Source organism: Anomalospiza imberbis, chromosome 20 (assembly GCF_031753505.1).
Source record: "Anomalospiza imberbis isolate Cuckoo-Finch-1a 21T00152 chromosome 20, ASM3175350v1, whole genome shotgun sequence".
Classification (NCBI taxonomy): domain Eukaryota; kingdom Metazoa; phylum Chordata; class Aves; order Passeriformes; family Viduidae; genus Anomalospiza; species Anomalospiza imberbis.
In genome coordinates, this window is record NC_089700.1 from 8738059 (window position 1) to 8753905 (window position 15847).

General features: G+C 43.6%; 1 protein-coding gene and 1 long non-coding RNA gene across 2 annotated transcripts; both read left to right on the plus strand.

Annotated features, from left to right (window-relative positions):
- Positions 1–588: 588 nt before the first annotated feature.
- On the plus strand, positions 589–14523 carry RPS6KB1 (ribosomal protein S6 kinase B1). The gene is made up of 15 exons (XM_068210659.1): positions 589–817; positions 3986–4035; positions 4633–4753; positions 5081–5149; positions 5540–5687; positions 6288–6345; positions 6659–6759; positions 7607–7697; positions 7899–7989; positions 8282–8389; positions 8687–8749; positions 9500–9577; positions 10903–11010; positions 11572–11684; positions 12194–14523. The coding sequence occupies exons 1-15, from the start codon at positions 746–748 to the stop codon at positions 12429–12431; spliced, it is 1509 nt and encodes a 502-aa protein (XP_068066760.1). The 5' UTR covers positions 589–745; the 3' UTR covers positions 12432–14523.
- On the plus strand, positions 9584–10807 carry LOC137485891 (uncharacterized). Its single transcript, XR_011005488.1, has 2 exons — positions 9584–9854; positions 10717–10807. It is a non-coding gene; the product is annotated as an uncharacterized lncRNA (long non-coding RNA).
- Positions 14524–15847: the final 1324 nt, after the last annotated feature.

A 15847-nucleotide genomic window follows, 5' to 3' on the forward strand; every position in this document is an offset into this window, starting at 1 on the left:
TGTCGGTGCGGGTCCCGGTGTCGGTGGGGGTCCCGGTGTCGGTGCGGGTCCCGGTGTCGGTGCGGGTGCCGGTGTCGGTGCGGGTGCCGGTGTCGGTGGGGGTCCCGGTGCCGGTGTCGGTGGGGGTCCCGGTGTCGGTGCGGGTGCCGGTGTCGGTGGGGGTCCCGGTGCCGGTGTCGGTGGGGGTCCCGGTGTCGGTGGGGGTCCCGGTGTCGGTGTCGGTGCGGGTGCCGGTGTCGGTGGGGGTCCCGGTGTCGGTGCGGGTGCCGGTGTCGGTGCGGGTCCCGGTGTCGGTGCGGGTGCCGGTGTCGGTGGGGGTCCCGGTGTCGGTGCGGGTCCCGGTTCCGCCGCGGCGCTCCCTCGGCGCGCAGCTCGGAGCGCCCGCCGTGCGCCTGCGCACAGCGCGCTCCGCGCGGGCGGCCCGGGCGCTCCCGCCGCCGCCGGCGGCTTCACGGCGCCGTGTGCGCACGCGCCGCCCGCGCGGCTTCACCGCGGCCTCGGCGCAGGCGCGGCGCCGCTGCCGGGGGCGGGCGGGCGCGCGGCGCGCTCACCGCGCAGGCTCGGCGGGGCCGGGACGCGCGCCGCGCGTGCGCGGCGGGCGCGGGCGGGGCGGGGGCGCAGGCGCGCTGCGGCCGCGCAGCCGGTGATGGCGGCCGCGGCGGCGCTGCGGGGCGCGGGCCCATGAGGCGGCGCAGGCCCCGGGCACCCGGCGGAGCCAGCGAGGGGCGGCGGCGGCGGCGGCGCCATGGCGGGAGTGTTCGACATCGACCTGGACCAGCCCGAGGACGCGGGCTCAGACGAGGAGCTGGAGGAGGGGGTGAGAGCGGCAGCCGGGCCGGGGAGGGAGCGGGGGAGGCCGCGGGGCCTGAGGGAGGGAGGGAGGGCGCGGGAGGCGCCGCGGGGCCGGGCGGGGGCCGCGCCGAGGCGGCGGCGGGAGCGCGGCGAGGCCGGCGCTGTGCCCGGGCTGAGCCCGGGACGTCCGCGCCCGGAGCGCGCTGGGGCTGCGGGCAGCGCCGCCGCTCTTCCCCGCGGAACCTGGGCCTCGGGACCGCGGCACAAGCGCCGCAGCGGTTTTCTTTTTCTTTATTTTTTAACTGTTTCTGTAATGTCACATGGCCGAACGTCAGTGCGGGAATGCCGATCTTTCTGGAGCCGGGTAAAGTCGCTGCTCTCGCGCCAAAATCGAAAGGCGAGGTTTGAAATGCTGCGTTGGGCGGGTGAGCGCTGTTTGCATCTCGTGCTCTCCGAGCAGCGCTCAGGAGAATGTGCGATTTGCAGCTCGTGATGCTCATCTAGATCCTGTCAAAGCCTTAGCGGGGTTTTATTGCATCATCTTTGTTTATGTTCTTCTAGGTCTTGTGTTGCTTTTTGACATTGGTTTGTGTATTAAACGCTTGCTGTTGTTAAAGCTGCCAGTGCATTTATTTTCTGCTCTTTAAATACTAAAGACAGTCTTGGAGTCTTTGAGATCATGGAGTCATGGAACGATTTGGGTTGGAATGGACCTTAAAGACCTCAGGCCGTGGGCAGGGACACCTTCCCCAAGCCCTGGCCTTGGACACTTCCCGGGATGGGGCAGCCACAGCTTCTCTGGGCACCTTGTGCCAGGGCAGAATTTCCCCCTAGTATTTAATCTGAACCTCCCTGCTCTTGTACAAGTCCCTTCCATGTTTGCTGTAGATTCCCTCCAGGTAGTCCCCCTCGGCAGGTAAGCAGACACTCTGTTACCCACACTCCCTGGAACCTGCAGAGACTTTGTTTTGACAGCTGAAGGCTTGAAAGCTTCTCAGCCTGCAGAAGCTCTGTCTGTCACCTCAGTAATCAATAAAACACTTGGCTTTAGAAAATGTTTCTTGCATCACCCTGTTAATGCTGCCAAGAACAGGTTCTGATCGAGGTGGCCAGAAAGTTGAGTTTGTTCTCTCTTCTGTTCCTGTAATTCGCTCTCAGGGAACAATGAGACCATTGTGGATTTTAAAACCTCGCCGTGACTGCCATCTTTATGGACTTTGGCAACCTTGGTTGCTCTCAGGTGCCTTTTGGCAAACAGATAAAGGAGGGTGAGAATGGGCTTGAGATGAAAACAACCGAAGAGCAGGAAATGTAAGAGCAAGGAAGGAGGGGAACATCAGGAATGTGCGAGGGAACAACATTCCAGTGGGAGTTATGTGCACAGGGTGTGTGTCCTGCTAGGATCAGAGAGAAGATGCAGCCAGAGCAGTGGAGATCCAGGAGTGAGCAAGGGGAACGCTCAGGGCTGTGCTGTCAAATTTCTGGTGTTGGTTTCTGGTATCTCCCAAAAACTGTGAGTCCAGGAGGAGCCCAGAGAGCTCAGTTGTGGGTTTGAGTAGGCACGGCCATCCTGGAAAAATCTGAAGCCTTGTTTAAAAGGAGTTTCCTCAAAAGCCATGTGGTTGTTTGCACTAATTATTATGGTGAAAAAAGCCTCAGCCTTAATTTAGGTGTTTGTAATAAATGAAACAATGTATGGACTGAAGGGCTGGTGGCTTCCCAGTGCCTTTCTTGGTGTTGTGACATGAGAAGGAACCCTGAAAAAATGCCAGATTGGTATCTGAAGTGACTTTTGGTTAAATTAATACTGAGAATGAAACCCAAAGTTCACAGGAGCAAGAGCAGCACACGTAAACTTTGCCAGAGCCATTGGGTAACAGGAGGAGTTGCTCTGGGAACTGAGGGGTGTTTATTCTCTGGGTTGAATTTTTAAAAATTCATTTGTTGGCATCTAAGAGTGGGGTCAAGGGCAGCTCTAGTGGCTTTTATTGTGAAACATGTCAATAAGCTGGATTTCTCTAATAAATGTCAACAGGAGGACATGAGCTGGCAGCTCTCTGAGCTGGAAACAGACCTGATCTTTTGGACTCCTTAATTGCCTGTGGTGTTAGTAGGTGGATCCAGGAGTTAAATTCCCCTTTAGATCACCCAAAATAAACCAGCCTCTGTAAACTTTAACGTTGAAATGGTCTGGAAGCTGTTGAAAAAAGTTTTGAGTTTTCTTTGGTTAGTGTTTTCACTTGGATAATATTTTAAAATGCACTCCTTGGCTTGGGCTGATTTTTGCAGATCTCAGTGGGTTTTCTTTTTCTTCTCTGAATTTCACAAGTCACTCAATATATTTATATCAGTCTGTAGGTCCCAGGCTGTTCACCATGAACTCACAGTTGTTCTTTTGTGTCCGTATTTTTAAAAATAAGAATGTGACAGTACAGCAGCTCGCTAGAAGCCTGCCCCTGACATTCTATTTGCATTCATTCCAGCTGTCTGCTGCCTTTGCATTTCTTTTGCCATGCAGAGCCACAGTTAGAGGGAAGGGATCAGGTTAAAAATTCTTTGAGGAAAATATCTCTTCAGAATTCAGCCTCATTCCTTAATGGTGACTGGTTCTGGTGCTGAAGTGCAGGAACTTTTTCAGTACTGATTATTGGTCAGAAAATGTGTTTAACATCAGAGTAAAGCTGAATTCTTTCATCACTATTGGGATTTGACTAACCAGTATAAAATAATAAAACCTTCTCAGTAGATTTTTAGTGCAAGGAGTCCCAGTTCATCTCTTCACATAATCTTTATTATTGATCTAATTTGTATAGTACTGTGACAGGACTCAAAAATTTCTGTGTAAGAGGAATTTTAAAGAAAATTGCAGTACCTTAACATTTTTCAGTTTACTTGGGGGTGTGAAATTGTACCTCTGATATTAAGTGATTGAATAACAATGCAGGCAGGTAAGACAGGGGTTCCCTGTGTCACTGTTTGAGACTCATGGCAGTACTGCAAATCTGGCACTGCAAATCTGGCAGAATTTAGTAGATTTTTGGATCTTCTGCTGATAATTTTTTATTCCTGACCTATTTAATTATATCGAGATTTTGTCTTCTCAAACTTAAAAAGTTGTAAACCACATCAGTACATTTATTTTTAATGCTTTTCTTTTTCTAATTCATCTTTCTCCTACACTTCTCATCCCCAGGGTCAATTAAGTGAGAGCATGGACCATGGAGGAGTTGGCCAATATGACCTGTAAGTTGCTGCTAGAAAATATTCTGTATCATTCATGCCCACCACAGATAACTTCCAATTTTGTTACATTGTTAAGGTAAATAGAAAATGTTGTCATTCTGGTTCCATTTTGAGTAGTTTTTAGATGTTTCACTATTTCCTCACATTAAAATTTGTCTGTTGTATCTTGAAATAAAATAATAATAATAAAAAGAATTCTGGTGAAAGCTGCTGTTTGTCTTTTGATCCTTGTTTCTCCTAACAAATCTCTTACCTGTGAATAACATTTGCAATATGGATATAACGATACAAAGAAATACCTGAGTCAGTTTGAGGTTTTCATCCTCTAAACTTAATTCTGGTGTAATGCAGAGATGTAATGTGCATTAAATTGAAGGGGTTTGAAGGAAATCTTGCTACTCTAAATCCCCAAAATCTGCAGGCAACCCCGTCAGTGCAAGCTGCAGCTTTGCAGACAATAAACAATAATTCCTGGTGCTGCAGCCCTCCAGATCTCTGTCACTGTTAGTCACACAGACACTTCCAGGGAGTCAGTGCTTTCATTTGCTCACTTCTCAGTACCAGGTAGACTCACAGCCTTGTTCTGCTTTTCTGCAGTGGCATGGAACATTGTGAAAAATTTGAGATTTCAGAGACCAGTGTGAACAGAGGCCCCGAGAAGATCCGCCCGGAGTGCTTCGAGTTACTGCGCGTGCTGGGCAAAGGCGGCTACGGCAAGGTCAGGGACCCCGCAGCACCGAGTCCCTCACACCCTCAGTGCTGCCTTGCTTTGCTCTCACTCCCCCTCTCTGAAAGCTCCATTCTGCCAAGGTGGAATGGGGTAGAAGCACCCCCAGCTGCCAGGCTTGGCACTGAGCTCCCTGGCAGAGCCTCACTGCTGGAAGCAGCGAGGGATGTCCCAAACTCATTCTGCATCCAATCTCTGCTCCTTGCCGTGTAGTTTGTGGGTGATCTCCTCTCTGTCTCTTGCACAACTTTTGCTTTTTAGCTTGTGGTGGTTAATGCAGCTGAAATATGTGATTGCCATTGTGTTGGTGTTGTTTAGGTGTTTCAAGTACGAAAAGTAACCGGAGCAAACACCGGGAAAATATTTGCCATGAAAGTTCTTAAAAAGGTAACCTGAATTTCACTACTCTCTGAATCTAAAAAAAAAACCCAAGAACCCCCTCCATTTTAGAATTATCTAATGATTTAATATACCTAAAATAAGTTCTAGGATATATACAGTTTTTACTCAGATACAGTTGGAATTAAACCCCAAATTTTTCCGTCTGGGTGGTTCTCAGCAGATCTTTTAAATAGGGCAGGAGGTCCTTTCCAAGCTAAATTATTGTGGGATTCTATGGAATAAACCTCTTACGTAGATACTGTGGTGAAATGTAATTTTTTAATGCTGTTGCTAACTCCTGTGTAGCGTTGTAATTTAATAAAGTCAGAACTGAACTCAGTATAAATTCTGCCTTGTTTAGCATGTTCTGTGCTCACATATCCCTGCTTTCTGCAGGCAATGATTGTAAGGAATGCCAAGGATACAGCTCACACGAAAGCAGAGAGGAATATACTGGAGGAAGTGAAACATCCCTTCATTGTAGACTTAATTTATGCCTTTCAGACTGGTGGAAAACTCTACCTCATCCTTGAGTATCTCAGTGGTCAGTATATGACATTCTTCTCCCTCCTTCCTGGGGTCTTACCCTACAAGTAAAAGGCCAGTTAGTGATGGCTTGGTGTCTTATGAAACAGGTTTGTATTAAAAATACACAGAAGAACATGAATAAACTTTCTAATTCCATACAATAAAGAGGAATGAAACATAAAGTAGTTATTTTTCACGACAGTACAGGAGAGAAGGGGTTTTAAGACTTTTCCTTCCACTAGATTTGTCATTTCTGTGTGTTCTGTGCAATCCTGCAGTTACCTGAGGGTTTAGTCCTTGCAGGTTCTTCGTGGCAGAAGAAAGTGTTACCTTTATTTCATGGTTAGGGAAACAGACACAGATTGGAAGCAATTTTTTCAAGTTGTAACTACAAAAAACAGGGACAGAAATGCTCTTGGTTTTTAAATGCTGATTTCTTCAGGTTGCTGGAATCCTGAGGGTAACAGAACAGTGGCTCAGTTGTTTTTTTTTGTGAAACAGCCTATTGTACAGTAGGCAAAAATACCTGTTGCTTATAGTTTTCCTAGAAAATAGACTTTTGACTGACTTAAAATGATACTTGTAATTGAGTACAATCTATTTTTTCTCATGACAGGAGGAGAACTATTTATGCAGTTAGAGAGAGAAGGGATATTTATGGAAGACACAGCCTGGTAAGTGAAGCTATTTTTGTAAATTAATAGTTTGGGTTTTATTCCAAGTGCTTAAACTATATTTAACTACTCATTCATTTTAGAGTGTAGTGAAAGAGCAGTTCAGTGGGTTTGGGGAGGGTGTACATGTGCTGCCCTCACCAGTTTTGTGCTGGTGGAACTCCAGTCTTACAACAGAGGAGGGTCCACTGCTGGCTGCTCAGCGAGTCTCTGTCCATAGGGCAGTGGTCAAGGTCTGGGGGTTGAAAACTGTGAAAGATTTGCTCAAGATGCTCTGCATGATTGAATATGTCTGATTTTTGTTCCCTTTCAGCTTTTACTTGGCAGAAATCTCCATGGCACTGGGGCACCTGCATCAAAAAGGAATCATCTACCGGGATCTGAAGCCAGAAAATATCATGCTTAATCATCAAGGTAGAACTCTAGTCATGAGTCAGGCTGCCAGTCCTTTCAAAACAATTCTCCCAAAGGTCACAGCACCTCAGTTTTAGGTGAATCTCCTTGGAACAGTGGCAGGGTTGTACCACTCCTGGGATAAGTGAAGAGCTGCCAGAGCTAATTGCTCTCAAACTCAGCTTCCTTGGTTTAATAGGCCACAGACAGCTCAGTTCCATGGACCCAGACATGTTTTGAGTGGTTGATTTGCCATTTCTGTACCCCTGGATTTTTTTTCTTCTGTTGGATCATTGTGAAGTAGAACCTGTGACATTTTAGTCAATGGGGATGACTGATGGTAGGAAAGGCAAATTTGGGTAGGATGCCAAATCATCTGTGGCTGAAATGACTTAGCCAGCAGCTGACACTTCCCACTGACAGCAGTTTCAGTTCCTGATTGCACTGTTCCAGTGACTGTGACACCCATTAGTCTGGCAGTCTGTACCACCCAGAATTTTCATGTTTTCCTAAACAACGTGTTTACTTAGTCTGAGTCTTTGTACTGAATTATTCAGGGCACTTTACAGTTTGTTGAAGATCATTCTGTGAATTTTGAAGCAGACAGTAAAATTCAGTAACCTACTTTTTAGCTTAAATGATGCTCTACAGTCTTCATGTTTAAATACATTTGTCTGTATTTGGTAGTTTGTCAAGTGGCAGCACTTGGTTTTCTCTGTGTGATTACCTTGTTCTATTTTATAGCTGCATTGTTTTGTCAGACCATATGTGGAAGTAATTAATGTTAAAAATTCCTAATTTTTCTCAGTGTTACTTCTACAAATAGCAGAATTCTGACAAGTCTTAAATTTGATCTATTTCATTTCAGGTCATGTAAAACTGACTGACTTCGGGTTATGTAAAGAATCCATTCACGATGGAACAGTCACACACACATTCTGTGGAACAATTGAATACATGTGAGCTGCACGATGAAATACAAAAGTATTGCTCTGCTCTGGGGGTAATGGCTGTGGTTTGCCTTTTTTAACTGGTGCTTCGTATGTTCAGTCATTTAGGACAACTTTACTTGATAAATGGGGTTTTGTTTGAAAATAGCAGTCACAATTAGTATTAAGCTCATTAAAACACTTTCCTATTTTTGATTTTTCTGCTTATAGGGCCCCTGAAATCTTGATGAGGAGTGGGCATAACCGTGCTGTGGACTGGTGGAGTTTGGGGGCATTAATGTATGACATGCTGACTGGAGCAGTAGGTGCACAGTTATAATTGCATGTATTTCCCTTTGTAGCTTTTCTGCTTCCCTGTACCCTAACTCAGCTGCATGTAGAAATATATACATTGTAGATACACACACTGCAAGTAAGAAAGAACCAAAATCCAGCTCTCAAGTTTGACCACAGACATGAGCTGCTTTTATCCAAACAGTGCCTGTTTGCAGTAGTTTTACCTGCTTTATAAATGACTGAAGTGAGTTCTGTGTACACCAATTAAAGATCTGAACAAGTCCTGTTTTTCCTCCTTTTTCAATGGTGCTTTCCAGCCTCCTTTCACTGGGGAGAACAGAAAGAAAACAATTGACAAGATTCTCAAGTGTAAACTCAACTTGCCTCCCTACCTCACACAAGAAGCCAGAGATCTGCTTAAAAAGGTAGAATTTTAATGGTTGTCAGTACTCCACTTGTATGTAGAAAATAGAAATGTAAAGGATACCACTGTGGCTGTTCAGTTCAAGCTCGGTTTATTAATGATTAAGTCACTTTTTTGCTGAGTGGTACAGAAAGTGATTTCCCTTGAAAATACAGCTGTTTTCAAGTGAATGCAGATTTTTCTGATTGTTCTGTATTCATTCTGCACGGTACTCACTGAAGTGATGATTCATGGCAGAACTAGTCTGGTTATAACAGCGTAACTAATTCTGCTTTTTTGGGTGTTATTTCTCATCAAGCTGCTAAAAAGAAATGCTGCCTCACGTCTAGGAGCTGGTCCTGGAGATGCTGGAGAAGTTCAGGTAACTTGAACTTAACTTGAGACTTCTTAAATGACCTCACTGAAAATAAAACAGCTTTGAAGGTACCTCTGGGAAGGAGAGTGTCTGTATTGAAGGGTAATGAGCAGAAAGGCAGCCACATATGACAACTCATCAAAACCTGAAGTCTTTAAAGCTTAACAAAAGGAGCTGTCTGGCTATTTGATCATTTGAGATTTGGAAAATAACTTCTGCTCTTTAGCTCTGTCTTGCAGTAGATCTTTTCTAGTAGTTGCACAATGCTAATTGTGCAGCCCTGGAAGGGTGAGGATACTCTCAGCGCTCTGATGAAAACCTTGCCAACCCTGCATTAGTGCAGCTCCCTGAAGGGAGAAGTGTGGCATTCCAGCTTGACTTTGTTTTTGTGGTGATATTGACAAGTATTAGAGAGTCCTCCATATTTCACAGTTCTGGTAATTTGTCATTATTGCAGCGTTTTGTCATGGTTTAACTTCTGAAGCTGGAAAATGCAGAGGTATTTTGCATGTAAACTGGCTTTTTCTGACACTTCCCAGGAAATGGGGACGTTTTGTCTGACTTGGAGGTGTGATCTCAATTCTCAGCTCTTCCAGCTACTCCGAGGTAGTGCTGCAGAATATTCTACACTAGACCAAATGTGATTTTGGAAAGAAACACCCCAGAGAGAGGGTCTGGATAGAAGATGTTAATGGTGAAGCTCTGGGCTTTGTGCCCTGGAGGCAGGTGCTGACTGTGCTCTTGTCCCTCCTGCAGGCTCACGCGTTCTTCAGACACATCAACTGGGACGAGCTGCTGGCACGCAAGGTGGAACCTCCTTTTAAACCCTTATTGGTATGTACTGGGAATACTGGGAGAAAGATACGCCCTGTGTGCCTTTAGCAAAGCTCTTAATAAAACTTAGAAACATTCACTTTACAAACTGGAGTGCCACTGATTCCTGGTACTTGAGCTATATCAACTCAGGGGACAGATTCACCCTCAATTAAAGCTGGCAGATCTGATCTGGCACTTGATCTGCTTCAGTCTGAATGCCTCCTGCTTCTGACCCGTAGGTTAAACAGACCTGCAAGTGCAGTTCACTCTGAGATCAGCTTCTAAACCCTCTACAGTAAGTCAGTACTTAGTTTCAACTCGATAGAGTTGCTAAGCAAAAGTAAATGAAATCACCTAATTAAGCATTTTCTGTGTTTGCTTATTAATCTTTACAATGCATCTTGTGCATTATAAGCAGTAGTTAGAGTTTACCTCAAACTAGTGATGTGATGTGATGAACAAGTTTTTATTATCCCATCCTATATTTGGATGGTTTCTGTTTTTCCCTCTGGGTACAATCAGCTCCAGCAGCTGTGGGTATTGCCACCTCTGTAATTCCCAGCTACTAAAATTCTCACTTAAAACTGGCTTAAGCATCACTAATGTCAAGCATTCTACAGCATGGGGGACTCCAGACCTTTTTCCCCTCAAAAAGACTCAAGACCAATATTTCCAAATATTTATCTGAAGGTGGTTTGGGTTTTTTCTGTTAGCAATTTTAGGGAAGTTTCTTGTATAAACCAGATGGGTTTTCAGCTTGTGCTTCCATGTTCACATGAAGGCCTACACAAATGAGTACCTGCTGCCTTTCCAGTGACACATGGGAATAAAGAAGGGATTTTGGAATTACTGCTCTTCTGTAGGCAAATAAACCAATATTCCTCATAATCACTTATCCCAGAGTTGTCCTCTATCCCTCAGACTATAAACACTTCTGTATCTGCAGAAATGGGACAAAATTATCTGAGAGGCCTCCAAAAACTAAATAGTTGCAACTGTTCTATACTGGTTGTGACAAGGGCTAAACTTGCAAGAAACTGGCATTGTATTTCTAGAAGTTTTTGTTTGTAATTTTAGATTTTTTTAAGGCATCTTTTTAATTCGTGTTCCTTTTTGATCCATAATTTTTGCCCCTCCCCCTTGCCTTTATTTCTCAGTGTCAGTGCCCATAGTGACCTCCCACTGGCAGCGACAGGATTCCGACACCACTCCAGGGTTTTCCTCCAGCAGAGCTCTGCCAAAAACCCATGGAATGAACTCCATCCAGAGGCTGCACTGCTCACCGCTGAGCCATTTGGTTGATATCTGTAATATAAACCCTTAATCATTTTGTTTTTGCAAAGCAATCTGAAGAGGATGTGAGCCAGTTTGATTCAAAGTTTACACGTCAGACACCTGTTGATAGCCCAGATGACTCAACTCTCAGTGAAAGTGCCAACCAGGTTTTTCTGGTGAGTGAACCAGGGACAAGTGAGGAGTGACTCTGGAGAGGGAGGTTTGCTGCTGGAAAGGGGGCATTTCAGCTAAATCCATTCTATTGACTCCTCACACCTTGAAGCAAACTCTCTTAACTAAACCCACATCCTGTAACAGGTTTGAAATGTTTAAAGGCTGTGAAAATACTTTGGTTGTTGCTGACGTTGTCTTTACACAGCGGCCAACAAACAGTGCTGCCCTTGTGGAATGTCAGCATTCTGATTCAGAGTTGCACTGTGAACCCTGCACATGGCATTGCTTTCACAGCCGTGCAGAGACAACAGTGGCCAGTCCAGAGAGCAAAATTAATTAAATCGAGTGTGCCTCTGGGAATCTGTGATCTGAGGAGAAATAGCTGGGGTGTAGCAACTCCCTGAAGTCCCACTGTTTGCTTCAAGGAGTGAGTAAAGGTTCATCTGTCTACATTGACTCTTCTTTTTATAATTTTCCTGTAATAATCAGATTTTCATAACTGCAAAGGTGATCCTGAATGCATCCTTGCCTGTGAGTTGCAGTGCCTTTTTCCTGTTTTGCAGGGTTTTACGTATGTGGCTCCATCTGTACTTGAAAGTGTAAAAGAGAAATTTTCTTTTGAACCAAAAATTCGATCACCTCGCAGATTCATAGGTAGCCCTAGGACACCAGTCAGGTACTTTATCTTCTTTTTCTTTTTTTCGTAATACGCTTTTTGACAAGTAGTTGAAGCACTAGAAATATAAAATGCAGCCTTGCTTCTGAGTGAGCCAAGCACTTTCACTATAAGTGATTCTGTTTTATAAACCACATTATTAGACACATTATTAGACACAAATCTGTGGTGTTGGGCAGCACATGAAGTTCTAATTTGTTGCTTCTCAGTGCTGATACAGCCTCAGTGGTGACTTTGATACAGCTAAAACTGTTTCAGAACATCCTAAGCACTAAAGAATCGTGTCAGTACAGAAAAACCCTTCTGCTGTCACCTCAAAACGAGGGAATTTTACAAGAGGCTCTTATAGAAGCCAGACATGGAAATTTCTCAAACTCCTGGAAGTGGAAGGAAGAATTAGAATTGCTTCTCCATAGGCATTTGAGTGCAGTTTCCTGCAGAGTAAGGGAACACGTTCTTGGTGCTCTGTATGTGTCCATCTCTGATTTTCTGTATTTCTTGTTTTAAAGCCCTGTCAAGTTTTCCCCTGGGGAATTCTGGGGAAGAGGTGCTTCTGCCGGCGCGTCCAACACCCAGACACCTGTGGAATACCCGATGGAGACCAGTGGAATGGAACAAATGGATGTGACAGTCTGTGGAGAGGCTTCAGCACCACTTCCAATCCGGCAACCAAACTCTGGGCCCTACAAAAAACAGGCTTTTCCCATGATTTCCAAACGACCGGAGCACTTGCGCATGAATCTATGACAACACCATTTCTGTAAGCCTTGCAAGGTGGAAAACCAAGGACGGACATGAGCCCCCTTGAAGCTGAAATTTGAGGGCTTGTTTGGTTTGCTTTTAAAAAGTGACAGTATCAAAGAATCGGTCATTGCACAGAGAGACTTGGAAAGCAAAGAAAAATGGATTTTTTTTTCCTGTCAATCAATGGTGCATAAAAAAAAAAACTTTAGCAAATGGTATTGCAGAACTCTAGGCACATCATCTTACTGATTCCAGTGACATCTTCTCACCTTATCAAGGATCTTTCAGCTTGAGAGCTCGAAACTGACAGTATTAAGGGGCAGGATGTTGCTTCAGAATCACTGGTGTAGTCTGAATGTGTCGAGGAGGGTTGGCCCTTTCACTAGGCAGGGTTTGGAATGCCTGCAAGCTTGCAGCTGAGGGGTAATTAGCATGCAAGCTTCGTTAAGCGGTTTCCTACAATGGGGTGGAATCAAAGAGGAAAGCTAAACTTAATTGGTGTTTCACATTCAAAACATAATGAGTTTTTTTTATATATATATATAAAAAAAAGATATATTTTTCAAATAGATTTTTTGATTCAGCTCATTATGGAAAGTATCCCAAAATGAAAAAGGCAAACTTAATTGGTTGCTGTGAAGGAAGTTCAAGGCTCTAGTTCTGATTCTCCTCCTCATGAACCAACCAATCAATAAATGAATCACTCACTGACCAGCTTGGCAGTGTGGGCTGGGAGAGAACTGTTTCCCTGCTTCCCCAGCTGAAATAAATCCCTGTTTGTTCCTGCAAAGACAAATGGATCTAATCAAACAGCAGTGCTGCTATGTTCTAGGCTTAACTGGAAGCCACGGGCTCACACACGTCCTGCTTATTTCATGCCTGTCCTCAGCAGACATTTCACTGGGAAACATCACTTTTGTACACGCTGGGCCTCAGCTGGGCACAGCTTGGCAGCTCAGATTCTTACCCACAGAGAGCTCAACAGTGAGCAGAACACAAGGTCAGTAGAAATCTCTAGGGAGTACCACAGGAAACACAGACAAATCCTCCAGAGTATAAGGAAATAAATATTTTTGTAACCAGTGGGTAAGAATTTGAGGATTTTAAAAATTATTATCATTATTATTAATGAAATTTTGCTTATGGTAGTTTACTGCCATTATACATTTCTAAATTTATCAACTTTTTTTTCTATGCTGGGGCAATAAATTTGCTGATTGTATGAGAAAAGTGTTCAATGGCCTTTCAGTGAATGTCTTCCACAGTGGGTCAGAACTTTAGCAAAACTTTAATTTAGCAAACATGTTCTTAAGGACACTATTTATGTTTTTAAAATTGTCACAATCTGTACAACTGACTTACAGGTACAAAGAATAAAATAAAGGTAAAACTTTACCTTACTTTAAATACTTCCTGCCTTAAAGAGAAAGCATTTCCATGAACATAGCTGGTGAAAGGGTTAATATCTGCAGAGCTTTACCCTAGAGTTAGAGTGTGGATGGTGTGTGCGTGTGTGTGGAGATGATCATGCAGCTGCATCCAAGTCCTGTCACTTTTTGCCTGCCACACGTTGCATTATCTTTTAGTCAAACTGTGCAAAGTCTACTTCTGGTGTTTCACAACAGTAGGGATTTTTTTATTCTAGATTCTGCTTACTCTGTGGATACTGAATCTTTTTGAGCCATAGGATCCAAGCCATAAAACTCTCTGTAAGCATTGAATCCAGTCACAGTGCTCTTTGCTGAAATTGGCAAGGCAGAAGGATTCAGCGATACCTTGATGCTAACAAAGAACCAACACAAAAAATGGTTATGATTGAGCAAAAATTAGGGTTTGTTTTTTTTTTTTACTTCCTGATAAGCCTTTTGTTGAAAAATATAATTTTTTTTTTAGTTTTAGCAGGAAAATCAAGTTACCTTACAGTGACATACTGGAAGATTGCCATTGTTCAGTTGATGACGTGGCCACGGGTGATTTTGTGCAACCAAAATCCAGGAGTGTTTGCAATGGGCCTGTCTGCAAGCACACAGCACCTGGACTTTCCTGACATTCACTGAGGATAAAAGAACTTGGTTTAGAAAAAGAAAAAAAAGAACTTTTAGAGGCAGATCTCTCTTGGTCCTAGTTAGAGCTAACAGTTGCTTTTTGCTTGGCTGGATAGAATTGTCCAGTGGAATTGGTTTAATGGCTGGCAAGAATGGCAAGAGTTGTTTGTCTGAGTTCACTGATCAATCACAAACCCAACCAATTGGTTTTCCAAGGAAATTCCATGTACTGTCAATGTTTCAGCCCGGAGATTGTAAGTTGAATTCCCTACCATAACTGTGAAACTTTGGGAGTGTGACTCAGACAGCAAGCACACACTATGCAATATGGTTTATCCTGTATTTATTTGTAAAAATATCAGACATAGATCCTCTATATATATATATAATAGTGTCAAAATTACTAGTTGTGAACTAAGGGGAGTGGAGTTCTAGCTCCTGTCTGGCTATTTCAGATAAGTGCAGAATGCATTGAATATTGGAGAGCTTAACAAGTGCTTTCTTTTGTTCATTTAAAAATGTCTTAAATTTTTCATTAGAGTATAGAATCTTATTTTTTTTATTTTGTACAAGCTGCGCTTTTTTAATTATAATCACTGAAAAATTCACTATAATTTGATTTTATAGGATTTTTGTAGCATTACAAAAATATAGTAAAACTGAGGTTAATACCTGTTGTGGCTAACCATATAAAAGTATTAAATCTTAAACTTGAACAAAAGTCATATTTTTTTTTACTAGATGTTAAATAGGGAAATATTTTGTTCTGCAGGTCATTACCAGAAAAGGTTTCTAGGTCAGCTGTGTTACCAGCAGTTTTTCTTTTTCCCATTTGATGCAGAAACTGTTCTGGTAGAAGATATTCAGAATTCCATACTTTTTCTCTGTGGGAGTGATGCATACATTTGACGCCATTCGTGTACTAAATTGTAATTTTGGGAATGCTGGAATAATTCCTACCAAGACTGTCTTAATTGTGCCATCTGACATTTGAATGTCATCCTGGTATTAGCTCATAATAAAAGATAAAAATCAACGAGTCAATTGTGCTTTTGAATATCCCTTTTTTTTTTTTTTTTTTCTGTGCTGTTTCAAAGCTGAACTGCTGGAGAACATTTCATATTTGAGTCCACTCTAAGGGTACAGTTGAAGTTTATTTTGGGTCTCTTCTCTTTTCAGTATTAAATCCCAACCTGCTCTCAGTGTTAATCAAAAAGTGCATCAAACATTCAGGAGGCTGTTCTGGTTTTAGGGCTGATGTTTGGGGTTTGGTTGGTTTATTTAAATTCTGTCTCTACAGCAGGCTCGTTGCTGTTTGATTTTCCCAGTTCAGACAAAATCCTTTACCCAAAGGAGAAATCATTAAGAACAAAG